General features: G+C 39.2%; 1 protein-coding gene across 2 annotated transcripts; it reads left to right on the forward strand.

The window, feature by feature from the left end:
* The first annotated feature begins 2009 nt into the window (after positions 1-2009).
* TEX55 (testis expressed 55) lies at positions 2010-16410 on the forward strand. Of its 2 annotated transcripts, none has more exons than XM_072744522.1 (4): positions 2010-3225; positions 3800-3946; positions 5251-5313; positions 15504-16410. In XM_072744522.1, exons 1-4 carry the CDS (start codon positions 2071-2073, stop codon positions 15552-15554), a joined length of 1416 nt encoding a protein of 471 aa, XP_072600623.1. In that variant the 5' UTR covers positions 2010-2070; the 3' UTR covers positions 15555-16410. The 2 variants fall into 2 exon arrangements, with proteins under 2 accessions (XP_072600623.1, XP_072600670.1); XM_072744569.1 differs by having other exon boundaries at positions 2053-3225; positions 5254-5313.
* Positions 16411-26996: the final 10586 nt, after the last annotated feature.

Here is a 26996-nt window from a genome sequence, read left to right on the forward strand (position 1 = left end):
TCTTTATGTTTGTTTTTCTTACTTTTCTACAGCCATTGAATTCAAATTCATAAATAGAAAAATTCTACAAAACTACTGCTCCTTTGAAATTGTAAACCATAGCCCATCAACCCTATTTTACTACAAAGGCAAAGTCTATTTGCTCTACACATTCTTAGATAAATAACTGAGGCAGATGCTTCATACCTTTATACTCAGCAAACGCATCTTGAGCACCTACTATGTTCTGGGAACTGTTACAGAACTTATTTTACTTCAGTGTACCTAGGTTCTCCTTTTGGCTCCTAAGTATGGCATCACTCTCTCCTTCTCTCTTGATCACAGCTGTGGGTTTTTTTGTTTTTTTGTTTTTGTTTTTTTAGCTATCTGTGTTTGGATCTTAAGTGTTACCTCTAATTACTGAATGCAATTAAAGGTGAATCTGGGGCAGCCCTGGTGGCTCAGTGGTTTAGCGCCTGCCTTCGGCCCAGGGCCTGATCCTGGAGACCCGGGATCGAGTCCCACGTCGGACTCCCTGCATGGAGCCTGCTTTTCCCTCTGCCTGTGTCTCTGCCTCGCTCATGAATAAATAAATAAAATCTTAAAAAAAAAAAAAAAAAAAAAGGCGTATCTGGTATTCTATTACCAACGGTCGGCTTGCCTCAGAGACTCCAGGCTTTGAAGGGTCAGACAAATGTCTCATCAATCACCACCTCGGAACTGCCCTCCTCTTGAAAGGAAGGGGCATGCAGGCCTCAAGTGGGTTCCTAAAGCTTCTTTCAGAAAGGGGCGGTCACATCTCAAAAGACAGACCACAGCGGCCACCATCAGGTTTCAAATTTCCCACGTGTTAGATATTCCTTTTCCCATCTTCCCCCACCTTTCTTACACTCCTTTTTTTTTTTTTTCTGGGATCCTAGGTCCTAACCCTAACCTTCTTCCCTTCTGCTCTAAGTCCATTACATGGAGTGCCTGGAAGACTCATTCTCACGGGATCTCCAATCTTCCCTGTAGACTTCCAGCCATGGATGCGTAATTCGGGTAAAACAGAGAGAGAGGAGAGAACAGAAAACAAAACAGACAACACACACACACACACACACACACACACACCTTAGGGCTTGCACAGCCCCAAGTTCCCAAGAGCCAAGCCAGCTCTTCCCCCAAAGGGGAGCAATCAGCTGCTCACCTGTCCCTGGGGACAGAGCGGGGTGGTCCCGCGGCAGTGGGCGCGCAGAGCTGCGAGGTGGTGAGCACGCGGTAGGGAGCGCATCTCCCCAGCCCACACGCTGATGGCGAGGAAGGTGTCACCTGACCGGGGTCTCGCTGACAGGTGCGTTAGGAGGACTTAGCTCTTCCTGGGGCCCCTGAAAACACCACGGGCACTGCTGCTACAGGCAGGATTTTTTTAAATGGCTTCTTAATAAAAAATTAAAAAAAAAAAAAAAAGGAAAAGGTGGGGCAGCCCGGGTGGCTCCGCGGTTAGCGCCGCCTTCGGCTCAGGGCGTGACCCTGGAGACCCGGGATCCAGTCCCGCGTTTGGCTCCTGCGCGGGGCCTGCTTCTCTCTCTGCCTCTCTTTCTGCGTCTCTCGTGAATAAATAAAGTTTAAAAAACAAAAAAAGGAAAAGGAGAAAAAAAACAGAACAATCCACAGGGCTGGCCCACCTGCTACATCGGGGGTGGGGGGGAGCTAGCAGCGCTGCAGGCCCGAGGTGGGGACCTGATAGGCCGGCGGCCTCCGCCGCTAGCGCCCTGGGCGACCCCGTTTCACGCACCGGCGGGGAACCTCAACCCGCGGGGGGTCGGCTCTGCGGCACCGAGTCCCAGCGCGCGGGGCCTCGACGCTGGGCGGGGGCGACGCCGCACGCGGCCATCACCTTCCGCTCACCGGAAGCGCGCTCTTCCCGCGTGCGGGGCGCAAGCCGCCTCTGCGCACGCGCACCGGAAGAGCAGGCGCCCTGGGGGCGGAACAAAGCCCGTGGGCGCGACGTCACCTAGGAGACCAGCCCCGCCCCGCCCCGCGACTTCCGGCCTCCTAGACCCGCCTGGGGTGGGGGTGGGGGTGGGGGTGGGGTGCAGAGTGCGGATCATGGAAGAACCTCCCGCAGAATCCTTGGGTCCCGAGAGCACAGCCAAGTCCCCAGATGACAGCCGCACGGATGGCCAGCAAGACACCTGGCGGGACCAGGATGAAGAAGAGGTAGATGAGCAGAATGACCCCAGGACGGCTGAGCAGGCTGCGCTGGGAATGTCTGGACAGACTGACCGCAGGGAGTCCGAACCCCCTGGGCGCCAGGCATCCGATCAGGGTGACCAGAGAGCGCACGGACAGACGGATGGCAGCACGTCCAGCCAGACCGGCCCTGGGGGTGCTCAAGACACTAACAGCCAGATGTTTCTTCCGCTGGAACAAAGGACTGATGGACAGATGGAACACAGACGGCCCAGCCAGGCCGAGGGAGGAGCTCCCGGGCAGACCGACAGCAGGAGGTCCAGCCAGACTGAACGAAGAGCCTACGAGCAGATTAACCACAGACCGTCTACCCAGCCCAGCCAGAGACCTTCTGAGCAGGTCGTCGGCAGAAGCTCTGTTGCACCCGAGCAAGGAGCCCCTGAACAGGTTGGCCACAGAACGTCCAGCCAGGATGACCGGAGAACTTCTGAACAGATTGGCAGCAGATTGTCTGGACTGGTTGAGCGTAGAACTTCTGAAAAGATTGGTTATAGACCATCTATCCAAGGTGACCCCAGAACGCTTATAAAGACCTACCCAGACGTGGATGAGGAAGCCCCTGAGCTAGTTGAAGAGCAAGCAGCTGAGCTAGCTCATAGCAGTGCTCAGCACCTTGCAGCTGACAAGGATGACGGCAGTGACCAGGCTGACCCCTCAATGGATGGAGAGAATTACAAAGAAGACCACCTGGCTGACTACGGAGCACCCGGCCCATATGATGACAAAATATTTAGCCAACTGGGTTACAGTAAGGAATACAAAGAGCCTGAACCCAGAGTAGAACCCTGCAAATTTGAGACCGAAGAAATAGACCGAGACAATTCCTGGACTTCAGCCGAATCTGACACTGAAAGTGTAACCGGTCTGAAAGGATTGGACGCCTGTGATGCCAGATTCACCAGTAATTTGCAAGCAGAAGACCAATTCTACTCCCAAAGATTCCCCTGTATCTCATCCAAGTTGGACTATATAATCAGTCGAGAAAAAACTGAAGCCGCAGAAACCAAGCCTGTAGGTTAAAGGGGCATTTGATGACCACCTGGGACACTGGAGGCCAAGCCAAGGGCCTGTTTGGTAGTATGGGGGCAGGGAGAAGGCACATGTTGGATCAAAGATGAGGAATAAACCGACACGTGATAGTTTAGTCAGGAAGTCAGGAGATTCAGCAAAGGCAGGAGAAGGGTGGGAGATGTGTTGCCCTCTCTGTTACAGGAAAGCCATTCAGGAGGGATGAATGAGCCAGGATTCAGAGTTCAAGTCCTGGTTGTGTTGCTTTCCTAAGTCATTTCCCCTCTCTGGGCTTCTAGCAAAGGAAAGGAATTTAGAGTCTTTTGGAGATCCCTGTGAAGAGAAAAGTATTTGAAGTAGATTAGAGATGCATAAGGTATCTCCCGGGACTCGAGGTGCATTACATTGCCAGGAGCATCAGTCAGATTTGTCATCATAGTGTGTCTTTCCTCCAACTCCTGGTGTTCAGGTCCCATCAACACCAGGTGCTGCTGATAAGGGCAACAATTACAACAAAACTTCCTGGGGCTTTTTGATTTATTAAAAAGACTCTCTGGGGGGAATATTTCTATTTCAGGATGAGATTTCAGAATACCAAGGAGGAAGGAAATCTTTTGGATACAATCAAACGTACAGGAGGCAGTTCCCTCCTATTGTATATGAAGATCCCTATCAAGTTTCACTACGATACATGGAGAAGCACCACATTCTGCAGATATTCCAGGTAAATCTCTCAACCTCATTCTTTAAGAGTGAGTTTTACAGTAATTACAATGTTAAAAAAACAAACTTGGACCTGGCTTTTAGAGGTACAAGAATGGGCCTTTGTTATAAAAGTATTATAATCTCATTGAGAAGTCAGTAAGTGCACTGAGAGGTATTAACCAAAAGTAGTAAATTATAAACACCAAAGAAAGGGGGCGGGGCTTAGGGGGCACTCAGTCGGTTTAGGGTCTGCCTTCAGCTCAAGTCATGATCTCAGGATTGAGCCCTGTGTAGGGCCCCCTGCACAGTGGAGAGCCTGCTTCTCCCTCTCCCTCTGTTCCTCTCCCCACTCATGCGTTCAATCTCTCTCTCTCTCTTTCAAATAAATAAATAAAATTTAAAAAGCAAACACCAAGAAATGCTACTTAGTGTGATATGAAGCCCTTCAGAGGGATTAGGGATCAGACAGGGTAACTGATAGGGAAAAACTTGGCCAAGGGTTACAGCTTGAGCCAGACTGGGAGGGAAGGACAAAATATTGTCAATTGAAAAGGAGAGGAAAAAAAGTTTTTTCAGGCAGCAATATAATACTTTCAAAAGATGACCAATCTGACCACCTGAAAGCCTGTATTCTTTAGGGAGAAAAAGAAGTAGGTAAAAGTTGCTTTTAATTCTTGAAATTACAAATATTATTGACCACAGGATATGGGGCTGGAACCTCCTTGAAAGTATGCTATTTCTATGCTCGATATAGAATTATAAGAAGTGATTGCATTTATGACCTCTTTGTTGTTTGGTGGGTTTTGTTTGCCTGACGTGTTTATTTTTATATTAATATTATTACCCAGCAATGCATGTGTATGTGCATGTAGTAACTTTGTGGTTAGAAAGGTGTAAAATGAGAATGGCCCACCTCAAAACATTTAAACTGGAAAAAAAAAAAACCACATTTAAACTAGAAAAGTTAAAGTTTAAAGAAGTAGAGTATTGAGGTGAGAGCACAGATTATGCAACCTGTTAACCCAGAGCTCCAGCCTAACTTTGCCACTTCTCATCTTTGTGATTTGAAGAAAGTTAATTAACTTCAGTGAATCTTGGGTTCCTCATATAAAACAGAGATGAATGATTTTATTCATTAACCCTGCTCTATATCTTTTGCCTAATCTTATCAATAGTAAGAAAGTAATTTGTCACTTTGTAGAGGTCCATGAATTTCTTTAAAAGGCTGCGGTGCTAGGTTAGTGCAAGAGATGACGTCAGCTAGAACCTGACCATATACCTTTAGTTCAGAACCATAACGTGATGCCTTATGCTCTCTCTCAGCAGATCACTGAAAACTTAGTCTTTGAAAAGCCAGAAGACCCCCTCAGTTTTATGCTGGGCCAGGTATGTCATAGGAGAAAGAGAACAAGTTTTAATTCTGTTTATTATAAAATGCAGCACATGTACATGCATACAAAACAAAACAAGTACAACTCCATGGGTTATCACGAAGTGAGCATTTTTAAAGTGTTGAACGCTAATGTCTTTTTAGCATTAGCCATACTGATGGATGACTGGTAATCTCTGCAGCTTCAATCTGCTTTTACTAAGGCAGCTGCATACCTTCTCATTTGTGTAGTGGCCATTGGGAAATACTTATTTTTCTATGGGATTTTTTGTCCTTTTCTTACTCATTTGTCATGATTTTACACATGTTCTAGAAGGTTATGAGCCCTTTGTTGTGTTGGTTGCAGGTTTCTTCTGCTCTCTGCCTTCCCTTTTTATCTCTTAGAAGTGTCTTTTGATGAACAGAAATTTTTATTTCTGATACAGTAACATTTAATAACCTTTTAAATTTATGATTAGTACTTCTGGTGTCCTCTGTCCTCTTTTAGAAGTCTCATTAGTCTAAACTCCTGACCATAACCCCTTATATTATCTCATAGAAGTTTGTGGTTTTCTTTCTTTTTTTTTTTTTTTTTTTTTTTTTTTGGTGGGGACGGGGGTGGAGGTGGGAGGCAAAGTTAAACTTAGTTTATTTTGCCTTTGGCATTACTGTCCAGTCACTTCGGAATTGATTTTGTGTAGAGTGGGAGATGGGATCAAGTTTCATTTCTTTTCCTAAGCAGACATCCAATGAACAAGCACCTTTTATTGAAAAGACCATACCTCCCACCTTGCTTTTTTGTTGTTGTTAATCTTTTTTAAATTTTAAATCAGTTAGTCAATATATATATAGTACATACTTAGTTTCAGATGTAGCGTTCAATAATTTATCCATTGCATATAACACCCAGTGCTCGTCACAACACATGCCCTCCTTAATGCCCATCACCCAATTACCCCATCCCCCATCTACCTCCCCTCCAGCAACCCTCAGCTTGTTTCCTAGAGTTGAGTGTCTCATGGTTTTTCTCCCACACTGCTTTTTATTTGATTCTGATGGGATATTTGTCTATCCTTGCTCCATACGAGACTGTCTTATGTTAGTATACCTTAAACCTTAATATCAATCAGAGCAAGTCCTCACATCTTATTTTTCTTTTAAAATATCCTGCTTATTCTTAGGCCTGTGCATTCCTGTATCAATATAGAGAGTTATTTGTCAAGTCACAGACCTATATACACATAATCAGAAGTGCATCCTGGTAGGATTTTTATTAGGATAGCACTGAATCTGTAGATCAATTTGGGAAGAAGGGATGGCTTGAAACAATGAGTATTTCCAATCCTTTATCCTCTGCATTTATTTAGGTCTTTAATTTTCTCTCAGTACAGTTATCATTTGCACAAAGGTTTTACATATTTCTGATACACTTATTCATGGGTATTTTATAATTGTGATGCTATTGTAAATAGAAGTTTTTAAAATTTCAGGTTCTAATTCCTGGCATATAGAAATAAATCTAATTTTTTTGTTGTTGTTGATCTTATATCCAGCAACCTTACTAAATTCAACTTATTAATTCTAAACATGTATTTGTAAATTGGGTTTTTGGGTGTTTCTACATATACAATCCTATCATTTGCAAATAGTGACAGTTTTATTTGAGCTTTCCAGTCCTTACCCTGTTTTAACCCTTGTCTTATTGCATTTATTATGCATCTTCTGTGTGCCTCTTCAGATCCACCTTTTTCTCTTTTCTGCCCTACAAAGTAGATAATCCATATGGACTAGATCAACAGGCTCTCATTCCTTCTGACTTCTGGTTGGGTTAAGCCAATGGGAAACCCTGGAGGAAGATTAGAAGGAGGAAAGAGAGTGAGATCCGGTTTACTTCCCTGGCTCTTTCCCTTTGATCTGTCTAGAGTTGTCTGTGAGCACTGTTCCTCTCAAGATGTCTTTTTGCTTAACTCTTTGTTTCTGAATTCCAGTAATGTCCCCTCCTCTTGGCCTTCATGATTTAGAAGTTAGCTCCACTTTTGCTGGCTTTGGATTATTGCATTGTCTTCTGTGAGTCTTTTGTGCCCAATTCTTTTAAATAAACCCTTTCTGAATGAACTTTCATTGAATTCTTCTATTTTGAATGTGCCATTTATTTTCTGTTGGGATACTGACTGATAATAGTACACTAATTAGGGATCTCCAATAGAATTAATGTAAGAATTAATAGCTACAGTGGTTCACTTTGCTTCCTCCTGATCTTAAAAAAAAAAAAATTTCCCTATTTAACCATTAAGTATGATGTTTGTACTGTTCTATAGATACTATTAATCATATTAAGTAAGTTCTCATCTAGTCTTTTCTGACGTCATTTCATCATATATCATTAACTTTATCAACTTATTTTTCTTTATCTATTGAGATGATTGCATGATTTTTCTCCCTTATTCTGGTAATGTAGTAAAATATGTCTATTTCCATTTATAAAACTTTTTGAGCATACATACAGAAAATTACACAGATCAAAACTGTACAACTTGACTAATTAGCACTAATTGAATAGACCCATGAAACTACCCAGCAGGCAAGAGATAGAACGTTACCAGCTCCTCAGAATCCCACATGGTGCCTGTTTCCAATCACTACCCTTTCTCTTCCACAAAATAACCGCCATTCTGACTTCTGGATTAGTTTGGCTTTTTTAGATGTTTATATAAATAAAATCAATATTATGTATTATTTGGGGGCTGGCTTGCTTTGATCAACAGTATGTTTATGAGATTCATTCATTTTGTGCATATTCATTCCTTTTCATTTCTGTATTCTCTACTCTGAGTTAGACTTTTGGTTGTTATGAACAGTGCTGCAATGAACATTTGTGTCCTTACCTCTTGGTGCATATGTACATGCATTTCTATGGGGCTCATATCTAGAAATGGAATTGCTAAGTCAGAGAGTATTTACATAAGTTCAGCTTTAAAAGATTGATGTCCGAAAGTTTGTCAAAGTATTTTTGATCAGGGACACCTGGGTGGCTCAGCAGTTAAAATGCCTGCCTTCAGCCCAGGGCGTGATCCGGGAGTCCCAGGATGGAGCCTGCTTCTCCCTCTGCCTGTGTCTCTGCCTCTCTCTCTCTCTCTCTGTTCTCTCATGAATAAATAAATAAAATCTTTTTTTAAAAAAGTATTTTTGATCAATTCATACTCTCATTTACAGTAGCATTGTTCTAGTTTTCTTTATGTTTCTTGTGCTGTGGTACTTTGAACTTCTAAGAACTGTGGGCTCATGGTTTTCATCCTATTTGGACATTTGTCAGCCACTATTCCTTCAAAGATATTTCTGTCCCAGCCTCCTCCTCTAAGAACTCCAAATACACGTATAATGGGCCACTTGAAATTGTCTCACAGCTCACTTGATTCTCTGTATTAAAATATTTTTCCTCTCTTTATCTCATTTTGGATACTTTCTATCACTGTGTCTTCAAGTTTAGTAATCTTGCCTTCTACAACGTCTAAAGTGGCATTAATAATGAAGTGTCTGTATATTTCTCACTGCATATATTATAATTCTGTAGTTACACCCCTAGGAGTTTAGTTTGTATCTTTTAGTTTGTATCTTTCTTTAGTTTGTAAAGATGATATCTCTTCTTTACTTTTTGCACATAGAGAATATAGTTATAATAACAGTTTTAATTTTCCTGCCTCTTTATATGCCTGGTAATATTTTTATTGAGATATAATTTACACATAACATTGTATTAGTTGTAGGTATATGCCTGACAATTTTTAATTCATGTAAGATATTATGAATTTTGCTTTGGTGGGTGCTATATTTTTTTTTGTAAAATATTCTTGGACTTTATTTTGGGGCCCAGCTAATTTACTTGGAAACAGCTTGATCTTTTCAGATTTTGCTTTTAAGATTTTTTTAGAGGAACAGAAGAGTTTTCAGTCTAGGGCTAATTATTTCCCACTCCTGAGGCAAGACTCTTTGAGTATTCAACCCATGAATCATGAGGTTTTCCAGTTTGACTGGTCGTAATAGGCACTATTCCTCGCTTGGTTCTTTCCATGGCCTCTGGTAGTTTTCTTACACACATGCACTGGTCTATGCAGGGGATACCTTACTTGACAGGGACCTTCTGCAGATCTCCAGAGCACTTTCTGTGACATTCTCCCATCTCTGGTTTGTGAACCATAACTGTCTTGGTTTCCCCAGGATCTCAGCTCCATCTTCTTAACTCAGAGGTCTGCAGAGTTCCTTTTGGGTTCTCTTTTCCTGTGCTAAGGCCAGGAAATTTTCTGAAAACAGTAAGATATATGCGCATTTATGATTATTATGTCTTTCTGATTAATTGACTCTTCTATCATTATGAATGACCATCTTTCTCTTTGGTAATATTCTTTACCTTGATGTCTATTTTCTCTGATATTTATATAGCCAGTCCAGCCTTCATATCTTACAGTTTACTTGGTATATTTTTTTCATCCACTTGTCTTCAACCCATCTATGCTTTATATTTAAAGCATTAAATTGTGCCTCTTGTAGGTACCACAGAATTGGGTCTTTCTTATCCTTTCTGATAAGCTCTGCTTTTTAAGTGAACCATTTAGAACAAGAGTAGGCAAACTATGGACCACCTGGTTTTAAATGGCCCACAAGGTTAGAAAAATTTTGCCCTTTTAAAGTGGTTGAAGGGGACAGAGGAAGAGAATGAGAAGGAGGAAGAGAAAGGAGAGGAAGAAGGAGAAGAAAAGTACAAGAAGAGGGGAAGGAGGAGGAAGATTCAGCAGCAGGAGCAGCAGATAGTTTGTGTCCTGCAATGCCTCAAATATGTACTATTCAGCTCTTTTCAGAAAAAGTTTGCCAACCCTTGGTTTAGGCCTTTAGTATTTAACCTAAATATCAATATGGTTGAATTTAGAGCTCTCATTTTATTATTTGTTTTCCTTTTGTCTCTTTTATTCTTCCATTCCACTTTTATTGCCTTCTCTTGGATTATTTGAATAATTTTACTATCCTACTTTAATTTGTGTATTGGCTTTTGGCTATACCTCTTATTATTTTTTAGTGCTTGCTCTAGGGATTGCAATATATACCCCTAACCTTTCACAGTATAAAATTGATACTGTGTCACTACACATGAAAAGGAAGCTTTATAATCCTATAGAGTCCTCTAGTCCCATCTATTCTTTTATGTTAAATTTGTCTATCACTTTCCTACATAAGTGAAAACCCTCACAAGATAATAATTTTGGCTTTATTTTTATTTTTTTAATATTTCATTTATTCACAAGAGACACAGAGGGAGGCAGAGACATAGGTAGAGGGAGAAGCAGGCTCCCTGCAGAGACCTGGGTCACAGGATCCCAGGACCCCAGGGTCACAACCTGAGCCAAAAGCAGATGCTCAACCACTGAGCCACCCAGGCATCTCATAATTTTGGCTTTATTTTTTTATAATAAATTTATAATTTTGGCTTTAAATAATCATATGTGTTCTAAGGAACTCAAGAGAAAAAAAGTAATCTTTGCATTTATCCAGATAATTTCTATTTCTAATATTCTTCTTTCATTTGTGAATTTCCATGTTTCTCTCTGAAATTATTTCCTTTCAACCTGAAAAATTTCTTCCAGCATTTTTTGTACTGCAGCACTACTGGCAAAGAATACTCTTATCGTTTTCTTTTACCTGGTAATCTATGACTTATTCTTTCTTGTAGAACATTTTTGCTGGATATAGAATTCTGAATTGACTTGTCCAGCTCTTAAAAATGTGGTTTCACTACTTCCTGGCCTTTATACTTTTGGATGAGAAACCCACAGTCATCCAACTTGTTGTTACCTGTATGTAATGTGCCATTTTTCTCTAACTGCCTTCATAATCTCATTTTCTTTAGTTTCCAGAGGTTTTACCATGATGTTCATTGGAATTTATGATGGGGGGGTGGTTAGCTGAACTGCTTAAATCTTATAAATTTAGATCTTTTACCAAATTTTGGAAGTTGTCTGCCACAGTTTCTTCAGATATTTTCCTGTCCTGTTCTCTCTCTCTCTCCCTCTTTTCAATACTCAAATTAACCTTATGATAGACCTTTTGATATTATCCCACAGATTCTCCAAAGTTCTCTTCATTTCTTTCAAGTTTTCTTGTTCTCCAGGTCAAAGAACTCCTTGGCTCTATTTTCAAGTTCAATGACTCTTTCTTCTGTCATCTATATTCCCTATTAAGCCCATCCAGTGAATTTTTTATTTTTCAGTCCTAAAATTTCTGTTTGGTCCTTTTCTTTATTTGCTATTTGTCTTCTGGTATATTTTATATTTTCTTTGATTTCCAGTATATTTTCCTTTACTTCATTGAATGCAGCTATAGTAACAGCCTTAAAATGCTTATCTAATAATATCAACATTGGATCATCTTGGAGTTGGCATCTGTTCATTGTTTCTTCCATTTATTTTTAAAGTTTTATTGTGGTAAGAACATTTAACATCAAATCTGTTCTCTTAACAAGTTATTAAGTGAATCATACATTATATTGAATATAGGTACAATGTTTTATAGTAGATCTCTAGAATTTATTGATCTTGCTTAACTGAGACTTTATGCCCATTAATTAGCAACTCCCTATTTCCCCCTTTTCCTAACCCCTGGCAACCACCACTCTTTGATTGTATGAATCTGTACTTTAAATACTTCATGTAAGTAGTATGCAGTATTTGTCTTTCTGTGACTGGGTTATTTTACTTAGCATAATGTCTTTATTCATCCATATTGTCACATATTGCAGAACTTTGTTCTTTTTTGAAACTGAATAGTATTTCATTATGTGGATATACCACATTGTCTTTATCCATTTATCTGTTGATTGACATTTTGTTTCCACATCTTGACTACTATGAATCATACTGCAATGAACATATCTCTTCAAGATCCTGATTTCAATTCTTTTGAATGAATAAAGCAACCCAGAAGTGGAATTTAACAATGATACAACACATTGTTAACTGTGAATGAGTTAGTTAGGGTTGAAAAACTTTATTCTGCAATTATTAGAATTATTAGAATTTCTGGTTCTATTTTTAATTTGTTGAGGATTCTCCATATTTTTTCCATAGTGGCTACATTCTTTTTGCATTCCCACCAATAGTGTGCAAAAGTTCCAATTTCTCCACATCTCCACATCCTTACCTATATTTATTACATTGTCTTTGTTGTTTTAGTAATAGTTATCCCAGCTGGTGTTGGATGATGTCTTGTTGTGGTTTTTGATTTGCATTTCCCTGATGATTAGTGACATTGAATATTTTTTCATGTACATATACTGTTGGTCATTTATATGCCTTCTTTGAAGAATGTGTATTCAGGTCCTTAGCCCATTTTTAAATTAGGTTGTTTTTTTTTTTTACTTTTGAGTTGTCAGTGTTACAAAACATATTTTGGAATTAATCCTCTATCAAATATATGGTTTGCAAATATCCTCTCCCATTTTGTAAGTTTCCTGTTCACTGTGTTGTTTCTTTTGCTGTGTGGAAGACTTTTAGTTTGGTGTAGTCTCATTTTTTTTGTTGCATATGCTTTGTGTGTCACATCCATGAAATAACTGCCAAAACCAATGTCATGAAGCTTTCCCTCTACATTATTTTCTAGGAATTTTACAGTTTTAAGTCTTATGTTTAAGTCTTTATACCATTTTGATTATTTTTATTAAGGATCCAGTTTCATTCTTTTGTAGTAAACAGTTTTCCCAGCACCATTTGTTGAAGAGTTTCCTTTCCTTCTGTGTAGCTTTGGCACCCTGTTGAAGATCAGTTGACTGTATATGTATGGATTTATTTCTGGGCTCTATATTCTGTTCTATATATCTGTCTTTATTCTGGTACCATATCGTTTTTATTACTGTGCCTTGGTAATGTATTTTGGAATAAAGAAGTGTGATGCCTCCGACTCTGTTCTTTCTCCAGCTTGATTTGGCTATTCAAGGTCTTTTGTGGTTCTATAAGAATTTTAGTTTGTTTTTTTTTCCTATTTCAACATTCATTAGAGAAATAATGACAGAACTCAATCTACACAACATACCATTCACACTATTCAGACTATGGTCTAAAATGTTTCTCTTACAAAAAACCTAGAAAATGCAATCCATTTTAAGTGGAAAAGATGATTTTACTTCTTCCTTTTTTATTTGGATGCCTTTTATTTCTTTTCCTTGCCTCATGGCTCTGGCTAGGACTTCCAGTACTATGTTCAAATGGCAAGAGGGGGTCTGTTTTCTTGTCCCTGAACTTAGAGGAATAGCTTTCAGGTTTTCACCACTGAGTATGATGTTAACTGTGAGCTTTTTATAGATGGCCTTTATTATGTTGAGGTGACTTCCTTCTATTTCTTACCCTTTTGAGAATTTTGAGGGTGCTAAATTTTGTCAAATGCTTTTTCTGGATCTATTAAAACAATCATGTGATTTTTATGCTTCATTTTATGAAGGTGGTATATCACATCAATTGATTTTTGTTCATGGTGTTTAAGTGTTATTTGCAGAATTCATTTTGTAAGTGCTTCTTCTTGCATATAGAAGCAGCTCTTACTTTTTTTGTATAAAACATATGCATTTAAGGTTTTATCATATAAGTTTAAGTATTTGGTATTTCTATTTCTTTAGTTCAAAATAGTTTCTAATTTTCATTATGTTTCTTCTTCAACTCAAGGGCTTAGGGATATTATTTATATAAACTATCAAATACTAGATTTTCTAATTGCCTTTTGGTTAATGATTTCTAAGTCAATTGCACTTTACTCATAAAAGAAGATTTTAAATTTTTGAAATGTGTTGATTTGCTTTATGATACAACACATTGTTAACCGTAAATGAGTTAATTAGGGTTGAAAAACTTTATTCTGCAATTATTAGAAAGTGTTCTAAATATGTCCATTAGATCAAGTTTGCTAAATACATTGTTCAAGTCTGCTGATATGATTGTGAGATTGCCTATCTCCTTTAGTTCTGTTAATTTATGCTGTGTGTATGTAGTTAAGGTTATGTTATTAGGTATGTGTGAATTAGAATTCTTATAACTTTCTGGTTACTTGAACTTGCTATCATTAAGGGATATATCGTGAACTCTGACAACTCTGTTCAGTTATTGTTATAGCTGTATCAGATTTGTTTTAGTCAATTTTTAAATGATATGATATCCTTTTAACTTTACTTTGTCTTTAAGTTTTAGATGTCTTTCTTATAAATAGCATATATTATAAGTTTTTATCATTATTCAAACCTGACAAGCTTTTAATTTTAGCCCATTTATATTTGATGTTATTAAAGATATAATTGGGTTTACATCTATTGTCCAAGCATATGCTATTTGTTCTACTTCTTCCGTTTCTTTTCCTCTTCTTTTTGCCTTCTTTTATGACTCTATTTTTCTATTAGTTTAGAAGTTATACATTCTGAAATGTTTTTGTTGGTTTCCCATTAGGGTGAGTTCAAAAAATTGATAGACTATATTTTTAGAGTAGTTTTTAGGTTTGCAGAAGAATTAAACAGAAAGTACCTTGAGATCCCATTTATTCCCTCTCCCTTCCCCATTGTCCACCCTTAGAATCCCCTATGATTGACACCTTGAGTTGGCATGGTACATTTCTTATAGTGATGAGCTAATACTGATATATTATTAGTATTAACTGAAGTCCATGGTTTACATTAGGATTCTCTCTTTGTGTTGTAAATTCTATAGGTTTTGGCAAATATATATGAAATGTATCTATAATTACAGTATCATACAGAATAGAGCCACTGCTCTAATAATTCTTTTTGATATTTTTTAATGGGGACACCTGGCTGCACAGTTGGTTAAGCATCTGACTCTTGGTGTTGGCTCAGGTTGTGATCTCAGGGTTACGAGATTGAGCCCTGCATGGGGCTCTGCACTCAGCTTGGACTCTGCTTGACATTTTATCTCCTGCCCCTCCACCCTGTCCTCTCTACCTCTCTCTCTCTCAAATAAATAAGCAAACCTTTTAAAAATATATTTTAAATGGTTCCCCTGAAATTACAACAGGTATTTTTGACTTATCAAAGTCTAAATTATTTGTACTAGTTCAGTACAAGGACTTTTGTATTTTAAATTTCTGTATATTTTAACTTCACAAGATATGGAAATTCCAAGTTGACCAAAATTGCAAGTGGAAAAAAATTCTTTTTCATTCTCCTCAGGTACAGGAAATGATAGAAAACAGAGACAAAAGTGAAACCTACAGAGAGTGAATTTCTCCTCAACATTGTTTACAACTCTCAGTATCAACACTATGTTCTGTCTCTTACTATGAAAAATGATTTTTGAACGGTCATTGGTAGTGACTTTGCCTAAATATGTTCTTAACTTTTCAGTAAAAATCTATAGGATATCTACTTCAAAAATTCACATAGTAGTTATGGACACCTCTGACTAATCATACAAAATATGTACATGTTATACTTACCCATGTATTGGTATTTCGTACTCATTCCTCCAAAGTGCTGCACAATAACTGGTTCTCAGATCCCAAGGAGGATCAAGAAATGAATATGAGCAATTTATACATAGCTCTTATAAAGCATACAACGCTATCATGTCTCCAAGCTGTTTATAAAATTTTCAATCAAAATATGTGGAAAACAATTTTAACAGCCTTTTTTTACCTCTCTCTCAATGGAAAGTGGTTGTTGTAATCTCTTTTTTCTCATCTCTTAATACCTCCGATATATTTTTACTATTTTCCTCTTTGACCCTGCCTGTTATATTTTGCCCTTAGTAGATGGGATTTAATCTAATCCTCAGAACAGCTCTCCTCTGATTTTTAACCTACAACAGAATTCAAACATGTTATATTACTATGTACACACCTGTGGGAGAGGAGAATCACATTTCCTCATTACCTTTATCCCCTGAAGAGTATCCACATTGTATGGAATGTGTAACCAGTGTAACTGGTATTTAAAAGTAAAAAGCCTTAACATGATCTGTCTGATATGAGAGTATCTGCCCAGCAATCATAACTGAGATGACCATCTAATACTATTTTTGTAAGCTGAACCTGTTGTTTAACATTTGTTTGAACATTAAAGCAGATTTGATTCTTTATACTGGTGTCTCGGTGTGATTATGTGGTTGCATTACAATGAATTAAGTTTCTGTTTGAACTGTCAAGCACAAATCCTATTTTTTTATACCTGAATTTCATTTCTAATAATTATACCAAAAAATCTCCTGCTGATAGATAACTTCAGAGCTCAGTTGTCCACAAAATGTGCATGGGCTCAAACTCACTAAATGTCATCCACTCAGATAAGCAGCTTGTCTGTTGATTGTGGGCTAGCAAAACCAGGTGAAAGCTAAAGAACTTACAAGAAAAGTTGGTGATGTGACTAAGGTTATAATTAGTCAGTTGAACAAAACAACCCATAAGTTATTAGTGTTCAAAAACTTGGATGTTATCAGTAACGTCTGAAATTAAGTATTAAATTTAGTTCACTGGCTTCCAGCCCTAACACCAGACAGCTGTAACATACTTCTCAAAGCAGGACACTTCAGGCCAGCCCACTCCAGTCATTTCAGCCCTTCTCATTGGCTTTCTGTGATACGTTTCACAACTGTCATTTTGAACTTTTGCAGTGAGGCAGTGGACCAAAGGGGATGAGCTTGGTATGGCCCCATAATCCTGTATGAACACACAGGACTGAAAGAAGAAGGAATAACACAGTAGATCAGGTCTCACTTTCTGTTACTCGGGCTCTCTGCTAAAAGAGCTGTCTAGTGGAGAAGATCAGTCAGCTAAAAATATATTCACGTCTTAGTGCTTAAGTGGTAAGAAGTAATCCCAGGTCCGGAGTAAACACTAACAGTGAGAATCTAGGTGGAATGAGCTGTCAGTAGGAAGGAAAGTGGAATCTCAGGGAAGGCCTTTTCAGAGTAGGGCTGAGAGAGGACACAGATGGCCACGTGGAAGAAAAATGTCAGAACAACCAGAGATCAAAAGATAGGATCCCCTTTGAAGGAATCCTCCAAGGATTCTTCTGAAGAAGAAGATATTCCTATACATATGAGGTGTGAGAGGACCTGGGTGGCTCAGTCGGTTAAGTGTCTGCCTTTGGCTTAGGTCATGATCCTGGGGTTCTGGGATGGAGCCCCACATTGGGACTTAGGGAGCCTGCTTCTCCTTCTGCCTCTCTCTCTCTCTCTCTCTCCCTCATGAATAAATAAATCTTTTTTTAAAAACAGAGAGAGATGGAGGTGCAAGTGTTCCAAGTGTTAAATGAGATAACATGTAAAAGCACTCAGAATAGTGCCTGGTACTGTTAGCTCTTACTATTTTAGTGCTATTATTATCAACAGCATTAATATTCTGTTTTACCTGAGCAATCCTAATGATCCTCCCTCACTACATTCCCCACCACGCCGATATCACAGTAACTAGGCCATTTTTCCTGGACCTATCCCCTCCCCTCTTCCACTTAAAGAATAAATGTGACATCATTCATCATTAGGGAAATGGAAATCAAAACCAAGGTGAGATACCGCTTCACACCCACTAGAATGGCTGTGATCAAGAAGACAATAACAAGTGTTGACAAGGATGTGGAAAAACTAGAACACTACACACTGTTGGTGGGAACGTAAAATGGCACAGCCACTTTGGAAAACAGCATGGCAATTCTTCAAAAAGTTAAATGTTGTCTTATCATATGACTCAGCAGTTCCACACGTACATATATACCCAAAACAACTGAAAATAAATGGCCTGACAAAAACCCACGTTACACACATGTTCCCAACAGCATGCATAATAACCAAAAAGTGGAGACAGCGAAGATGCCCAGCAAGTGAAGAATGGATTTTCAAAATGTGATAATCGACAGATGAATGGATAAGCAAAATATCATAAATACATACAAAGGAATAGTATTCAGTCTTATAAAGGGAGGAAGTTCCATCACATGCTACAGAATAGGTCACCCCGAGGGCATGATGCTAAGTGAAATAAGCCATTCACAATACGACAAATATTGTACAATTCCACTTATATAAGGTATCTAAAGCAGACAAGTTCATAGAAACAAAGTAAAATGATGGCTATCGGACTGGGGTAGGGAAAATAGGAAGTTGTTTAGCAGGCATCAAGTTTCTGTTTTGCAAGAGGAAAAGTTCCAGAGGCCTGCTGCACAACAGTGTGAATGTACTTAATACCACTGAACTGTAAGTTTAAAAATGGTTATGATCATTGATCTTATGTGATGTGCTTTTTATCACAATTTTTTTAAAAACTCAAAGTGAAGAAAATGTGATGTATGTATACATACAGTGGACTATCACTTCTAAAAAGGAATGAAGTGCTGATCCATGATTATGACATGGATGAACCTTGAAAACATTCTGGCAAGTGAAAGAAGCCAGATACAAAGGCCACACGTTATCCATGTTTGTATGTGAAATGTCAAGCATAGGCAAATCCATAGAGATAGTAAGTTGATTCGTGGATGTCAGAGGCAGAGGAGGGCGGGTAATGGGGAGTGAATGCAATGAACATGAGGTTTCTTTGGGGGGTGATGAAATGTGCTGGAATTAGTAGTAATCGTGCACAACTGTGTTCCAAAAACCATTGAATTATATGCTTCAAAAGGGTGAATCTTATGGTATATGAATTATATATCAATAAAGCTATTATTTAAAAAAGAATAAATGCAGACATTAATATTTTTAAGTCCACCTTACAACAGAGGAGTGAAGGAGAAACTCAGAAACATTGGAAACAGGAATACCTGAACTTTCCAGGAAAATGATCCTATTTCCTCCATTTTTTTTTTTTTTTTACAAATTCCCTTGTCTCTTTGGTCTCTTGCAAATGCTTTATTTTTTTCAATTAGCTTCCTATTATTTGCCGCATATGCTCATGTGTGTGTCCTGCTTTACTGAGATATAGTTGACATATAACATTGTGTAAGGTGTCCAATGTGATGATTATAGATATACATGTCTACGGTGAAATGATCTCCACAAAAAAGCCTCATATTATTTCTTGACTACTATTCTGTGTTACTCTCCTCCACTTACCTTCTTTCTCCCTTATGTAATCAATGTGAATATATATACATGAGGATATAAGTACAGTTGTGTTCATGTTTTTTGCTCATATGTCTAGCTATATTTTTGTGCACAGAGGTATGGCCAACTGTGGTGCCAGGCATCTGTGTTTCCGTGCTTGAATCATCATGGCAGTTGTCTGGGAATAACATAAGGCTAAAACTCAGAGAAAATTGTGCTTTTTATGTGTGGCAAGCAATACTAGTGTGCCAGTGCCCTTCTTAGGCTCTCAAAAGGCTATTTTTTCCTCCGTAGCATTAGCAGAATTTGCAGTACACCGGCATCAGAGAAAGAAAGTAGTAGTGTGGCCTGTGGTTATGAACAGAGAGGATTCCTGTAGGCAGAGTTAAGTTGTCTGCCTAATTCTGTGTTGTAATTTTGTTTAAAAAAAGAAAAAGTTGTTTTTCTCAAACTCCATTAAACTAACAGGAAAAAAAAACTAACAGGAAAGATTTACAAAAAGAAGTCAATCCATTTTGGGGCATCTAGGTGGCTCAGTGGTTGAGTGACTGCCTTTGGCTCAGGTCATGGTCCCGGGGTCCTAGGGACCGAGTCCTGCATCAGGCTCCCCACAAGGAGTCTGCTTCTCCCTCTGCCTGTGTCTCTGTGTCTCTCATGAAGTAATAAAATCTTTTTTTTTTTAAACAAAGTAAATCCATTTTGATACTCAAGGCAGGAGAGAGAGAAACCAGAGATTATTGTGATTTCTGAAAACAGAAAGCAAACGGGACAGATAAACCAGGGCAGAAGTTCCACCTCCAAACTCACAAAGGTGGCTCAGTAGAGGGAGAAGATGCTCTTCCAGGCAGAGCCTCAGAGGCTCCAAATGCAGTGTGGGCAGATACCAGGGGGAACAGTGAGCTATGTATGAGTAACAAAGGACTCCTCCTTTCTAATGACCTTTACACTCCATTTTAGTCATCTACTACTAGAGCCACACCTTGTCATCACCCAACCTGCTCCAAAGTGAAATCACTCGTATAGTCAAATTACACATCCAGAAATGACACTAAGCCTGGAGAATTTAAAGGGAGAGTTGTGTCAAATTTTTATATTGAGAAAAAAGTGGGGATAACTTTTCCAACCTCAAAAATGTCCAGCCACAGACTGATCAAATAAATTATGACATATCTATACAATGAGATTCTATGCACCCAATTAATGTTGCTGTACTTACTGTTTAATTATGTGGACGAGTATAGCTGGATCTACCCCATGTCATATAGCACACATATACATACATAACTGTATACATATACCTACAAAGAGTTAAGTAGAGAAAGAGACAGACTGAAAGAAATAAAATGGGAAAATATAAATCTTGAGTTGGAGACCCTCTTTTAAGCATAATACCAAAGGTGAAAATCATTAAGGAAAATATTTGTATAATTGACATGAAATATTTAAAAAGTATCAGACAAAGTTAGCAAAATGTAAATGATTAAGCAAGAGTAATGGTTGCAGTGAACATGGCAGGTCAATATCCTAAATATATGACAAGTTCCACAAATCAATTTTTAAAACCAGTCAAAAAAAGGCCAAGAACATGAATGGGACATTTATTTATAGCCAAAGAAATAGAAATCAAACAAAAATTAGATACCAATTAAGTATTTTTTAGACAAAGAATGTTTTAAAGATGGCACCTAACCTAGCTAAAAGTGCAGTTAAGTGGGTCCTTTTTTACACTGTTGTGGGGAATATACCTTTTACAACCTCTTTGGAATTCAGTTGGATCACATGAATCCAAATGCTTTATTAAAAAAAAAACAAAGGATTTTATTTATTCATTCATGAGAAACACAGAGAGAGGCAGAGACACAGGCAGAGAGAGAAGCAGGCTCCCTGCGGAGAGCCCAATGGAACACTCGATCCCAGGACCCTGGGATCATGCCCTGAGCCAAAGGCAGACACTCAACCACTGAACCATCCAGGTGCCCTGAATCCAGACACTTTATTTTGTTTTGTTTTGTTTTGTTTTGTTTTTTGAATCCAAACACTTTAAAACAAACATGCCCTTTAGTCAGAAATTCTAATTTTAGGAATTTACACTAAGGAAATAATGAAATGTGTTTAAAAATGTATGTATAAGAATATTCACATTATTTTATAATACTGAAAAATTGAAAATCCGAATTTTTTTTACCTTTAGGATATAGTTAAATATATAACAGCATATTCATATGGTAAGATATAACATATACATTAAAAATATGTTGTAGAATTATCACATAGGGAAATGTCTGCACCATTTTGTAAGTGAAAATGACTGGTTTAGAAGACCAAATAAGTTATGATCCCAATTATGTTGGGGACAATGCAAAGAAGATCAAAAGTGCCATAAGGGTAGGGATTTCATCTGTTTAATGCCTGCTAGAACTGTGCCTGACGCATAATAATACCTCAAGTAGTTCCTGAATGGATGATTCTGCACCACAATATATATTGTATTTATCACTGGATAAGGAAGAAAAGTGTTTTTTATTTTCTGCAATGGGTGTGCATTCATTTTATTATCAGAATAGAATAATGAATATTTTAAAAGCAGAGAATAATTTAGGGCAATACAGAAAGAAATGCAGATCCCTTCATAAAACTGGCACTTTGGTCAGATACTTTTAGCTCTTCTCAAGCATTATTTAATGCAATGGGCTCCCTACCCCCTGCCTGCCCAGGACAAATAGATCTAATTCACCCTAAACCTCCCAATTCAGAAACTCATTCATTCTTTTTTTTTAAAAAATTTTTAAAGATTTTATTTATTTATTCATGAGAGGCACAGAGAGAGAGGCACAGAGAGAGAGAGAGAGAGAGAGGCAGAGACACAGGCAGAGGGAGAAGCAGGCTCCATGCCGGGAGCCTGATGTGGACTTGATCCCGGGTCTCCAGGAGCAGGCCCTGGGCTGAAGTCGGCGCTAAACCACTAGGGCACCGGGCTGCCCATTCATTCATTTTAAACCCTTCCAGTTTCAGTAAGGCAGCAAAGACAGAGGAAGAAAAACAACAAATAAGAGCCTATTTTTTACGAAGGAAATAAAACATGTTTAAAAGAGAGCGAGGGAAAAAAATAAATAATAAAAGAGAGCGTGGGACTAGAGTGGAGCGGACAGGCAGGCTACTTTAGGAAGGGCCATCAAGAAAGGCTTCTCAGAGGAAGTGAGAGCAGAGCTGCACCTGAAGAATGATGAGGAGGCAGCCCAGAACCACTAGGGCCAATGGATTTTTGCTCACGGGAATGGCAAGTGTGAAAGCCATGTGTTTGGACCACAGATAGGATGAAAGTAGTACCCAATGAAGTTGGCGAATACATGAGTAACTTATAAGCCACAATGAGGAGCTTGGATCCTACTCTTGAACACAAAAGGAAGCCCCTGAGCTGTTTTCAGGGGGGGAACCAGAAAGTCTGGTTTATGTTCTTAAACATTCTTAGGACCCTTCTGATTAAGCGTGTAGCTTTAAACTGCATCACAGAATTTTCTACCCCCAATATCTAATAAAATAAAAACTTTTAAAAATCAGAAGTATATATGCTTACTAAGATCAAATTGAGAGAAGCCACAACCTAATTCACTGTTCTTTAAGAGCTGGTGGCCAAGTTCCAAGAGAAAAGCAGAGAAACACAATTGTACTTATAAGAAGACAAAGACCTGGAATTCTTATTATTTTCCTTAAATCTAGATAATGTTGCTTTATCCTGTTGAACCTTCAAAAAAGGAAATCGTGGGAATGAGTGAAAGGTGAGGAGGGAGGAGCTGACTCCTGATGGTGGTGTGGTTTCAGAGCCAGACTCAGAATTGAGAGCTGGATCCTGTTCTTGAGTCTTCTAATGCAACTGGTCAGGCCCAAGAGGAGACATCAATGGGGACTGAGAAGGAGCAAGCAGAGAATTAGGGGAAGCATGACAACTATATGGTATTATGGAAGCCAGAAAAGGAGAGTAGTAGGAGAAGAATGGAGTCATCAGCTATACTAGTTGCTGCTGATTGACTAAGTAAAATGAAAAGAAGTGTCTACCAGATTTAGCAAAATAGAGGTTGTCTGTAACTTGACAAGCAGTTTCAATGGGAGAATAAGAACGGAGGCAAGATTGATTAAAGACTTATAACTAATAATAGTTAAAAGTAGTTTTAAAATAGTTAAAAACAACTAGTTCATTAGGAAAGATATAATCGTTCCAGATACTGAGATATCTTAGACCCAACTTGGATGATTGTGTACAACATCCTCAAAAAATGTCTCTGCAGTAAACACAACCAGTTTCATAGACTTGCCCCTTTAGCTGAATATCAAGATGTTACAGAGACATTTCTTCATTGGATGAAAAATTGGGCTAACTGGTTATTTTATTGGAATATATTTACTCCATATAACCATTCCATATAATAACCATAACTGCTTATTGAAATGGGCCAATGTCCCCTCCAATTATAAAAGTCATTAATAATGGCATGTCCCTTTTCTGGGAGAGGGCTGAGTTTGCTTCAAGAAGTCATCTTGTCAGGAAGTCTGCTTCTCCCTCTGTCTGTGTCTCCACCTCTCTCTCTGTGTCTCTCATGTATAAATAAATAAAATCTTTAAAAAAAAAAAAGACGTTATCTTGTGATGGCCATAATCTAAAATATGAACCAAGTTAAGCCCTTATCATCTACAGGAGCTGAAGAGAATAGGCGAATGTCAATTAATGTTGAGCAAGAGGACAGCTGCATAAGGCAGTTGACCCATCAAAGGCCAAAAACCCTAAATTTATGTATTTCAGTAGAATTTGCAAAGGGAGTCAAGACCTGCTAGAGAAAAAGCAGTCTTAAAGAGGCACCAGAGAACTGGTGGACCTGGGCACCTTGGGCACATAGTCTTCAGGTTTGGCTTGGTCATTTCTAAAACAGAAGCTGAGCTCTGATTGGTGACCGGCTCCACCCCACAGGGAGCCTTGGTGCTCGGGCTGACTGACTTGTGAGCCAGTTTCATAGACACTGGCTTCTTACCTATCCCACGAACATTATTCTACTCTCTGTTAACCTCATTAACCAGTTAATAGAAAAAAAATCGCATTAATTAAGATGTTAATATCATTTTCAAGGTTACACCAATTGTCTACCCTCAAACAGGATAGCCTATAGTTAAGAGTACAGGCCCTGAGGACAGACCAATGGGAATTGTCACCCCTAAACAGATCTGTCACCATGGGCAAGTTAATCTTCTCAACCCCCCGCTTCCCTCGTCTGTAAAATGGGGAGTCATAATAGTATATACTTCACAGGCCCACTGTGAAGGGTAAATCTTACAGTGCCTGGGCCTTTTAGAAGAACTGAAAGTATGGCAGACAAAATCATGGTTTAAGAAAACTTTCTTCCTGAAACTGGTGCATAGAGCAAAGGCCATGAAGTAACTCAGAACTTCCAGAAAGCCCATTGCTTTCCCATCCAGTTTACACTGCGACTCCCTCCCTGCCCCATAACGTAGTGAATTTGAAGTGAGGGGTCCATTTAGGGAATGTAGTGACTGTGAAGAGAAGTTCCTTGTCCCAAAGATGAAAGAGAGACCCCATGAGGGCTGGAAAGTTTGAGGGAGCATATAGGACCAACACCTTGCAGCTCAGGAGACATCGCGTCAGTCACCAGGTTTGTTAGCTCACCTTGGAATGACCACAGAGAAAGAAGAAGCATTGGAAGGTGATGGTGAAGTGAACGGCCAGGCAGAGAGCGACATGCATACACCTTTTTACTTCCAGATTTCTGAGAGGTACTGAGGGCGGAGGAGTGGCAATTATTGTCTGAAAATTAATCTTCCTTTCCTAGCTACTCTTTTCTTGTTATGGGCTTTTGTGTTCACATTATCTATTTTGAAAAGATTCGTGCTTATTTTCTCCCCCACATAATCCTAGTAATAGAACATGAAATGCCTAGGATATGAATGGAAACATAGGTCCTTGTTGGCTTCCTTGCTGCTTTATCACAAAGATTTCCAAAAGAGTATGCTTTTAATAATTTATATGTTTCTCTCTATATAAATGTAATAGAGATCCTTTGCAGACATAGAAACTATGAAAAAAAAAGAAAATCCATCCATATTATATCATCCAGATATAAATCTGTTGATATTTACTTTACATCCTTAACTCTTTAATTCATATATATATATGAATGTGTATTCATATGTGTGCAAATATATGTACACTCATATACAAAGGTCAAACCGTACAGACTATCTATAACCTGCTCTTTTTATTGTTAGCACTTAGAAGAGTGCCTGGCACATCAGAAGTTCTCGATAACTATTTGTTGAATAAGTGAGCGAATATATTTCCACATCATTAAAATTTTTTCAATGGCATCATTTTTCACAGTCTCAATAGAACTCCATTGTGTGAATTATCAAGCCATATCTAAGTGGGTCCTGGAGGACTGAGGAGGAATAAGGCGTGTGATGAACGCCCCGATGCCCCATGCAGGTCCCCCCCCCCAAACAAGGGGGTGTGTGCTGCCCAGCTGCTGGGAGTCCTGGCAACCCCAGCCTCCAGTGTCAGCCCCCTTCAGGGCTAGCCTGACCCTGAAAGCCACCTTCCCAGGATGACCTCTATTTAAGGACTGATCACAGAGGGGCCCCATGCAGAACAACCGTGGCAGGCCAACAACTCCTGGAGCTTCCCGGCTGGAGGGAAGGGGTTGCCCGAGACCATCCCACCTGCATGGCAACTTGTCTTCTCTCTCTGCCCAATCCTATTTCTTTCCTCTCCCTTCCAAGGGTATTAATCGCAGGGCCATTCCCTAATAAATATACTACACACTAAACTTTGTCTCGGGGTCTGCTTCCTAAAGAACCTAACCTGTTACAGAGATGATCCAGACCCAAGAAAATGCCTGCATCTGTTGATGAAAGCACTCAGCAAATTCTAATATTGCTGCCATCACCCATCCCAAACTGTAGGCTAAATAAACTACTGTGTGCATAAACCATGATATGTTACGCAGACATTAACAGAAATGTTGGTGCTGGGTATGAAGTGGTGGCTCCAGTGGATGGGAAGGGAAGGGAAGGAAAGGAAGGAAAAGGAAGACAAAAGGAGGGGAAGAGAGGGGAGGGCAGAGGTGGGGAGGGGAGAAGAGGGAGGGGCAGTATTACTCATTGGTCTTTGGACCACCTATAGTGTATTAATTGGGCAATTGCTCCCCCCACAAATGTAGCATATGCAAGTTATGAAAACCGAAACTAGACGTGACCCTGGACAGACAGACATGTACCAGCATGACTCTGAGCAGTCAGGACAATAGATAGGCCTTTAAGGGCACAAAAGCAGAAATAAGGATCAAATCATAAATTTAAAAAAAAAAATCAAAACAAAAACAAAAGCCCAGACCTAGGAGAAATCCAGAGGAGTGATGATGAGCTAAGGCCTGTCAAGGTGCTGCCATCTGTCAGAATCACACATTCCAAAGTAGCAGAAATCTCCAGTCGGGAAACTTCCTGTTACTTCCGGCCTCAGTGAGGCAAGCTCAGGAGGCAAGCTCAGGCGGCATCAGGTTCAGCCCATGTGAGATGCCTCCTCCCAATCACAGACCATTCCTCCCTGGTCCAGGAGGTTCAGAGAATTG

Source organism: Vulpes vulpes, chromosome 1, assembly GCF_048418805.1.
Source record: "Vulpes vulpes isolate BD-2025 chromosome 1, VulVul3, whole genome shotgun sequence".
Taxonomy (NCBI): Eukaryota; Metazoa; Chordata; class Mammalia; order Carnivora; family Canidae; genus Vulpes; species Vulpes vulpes.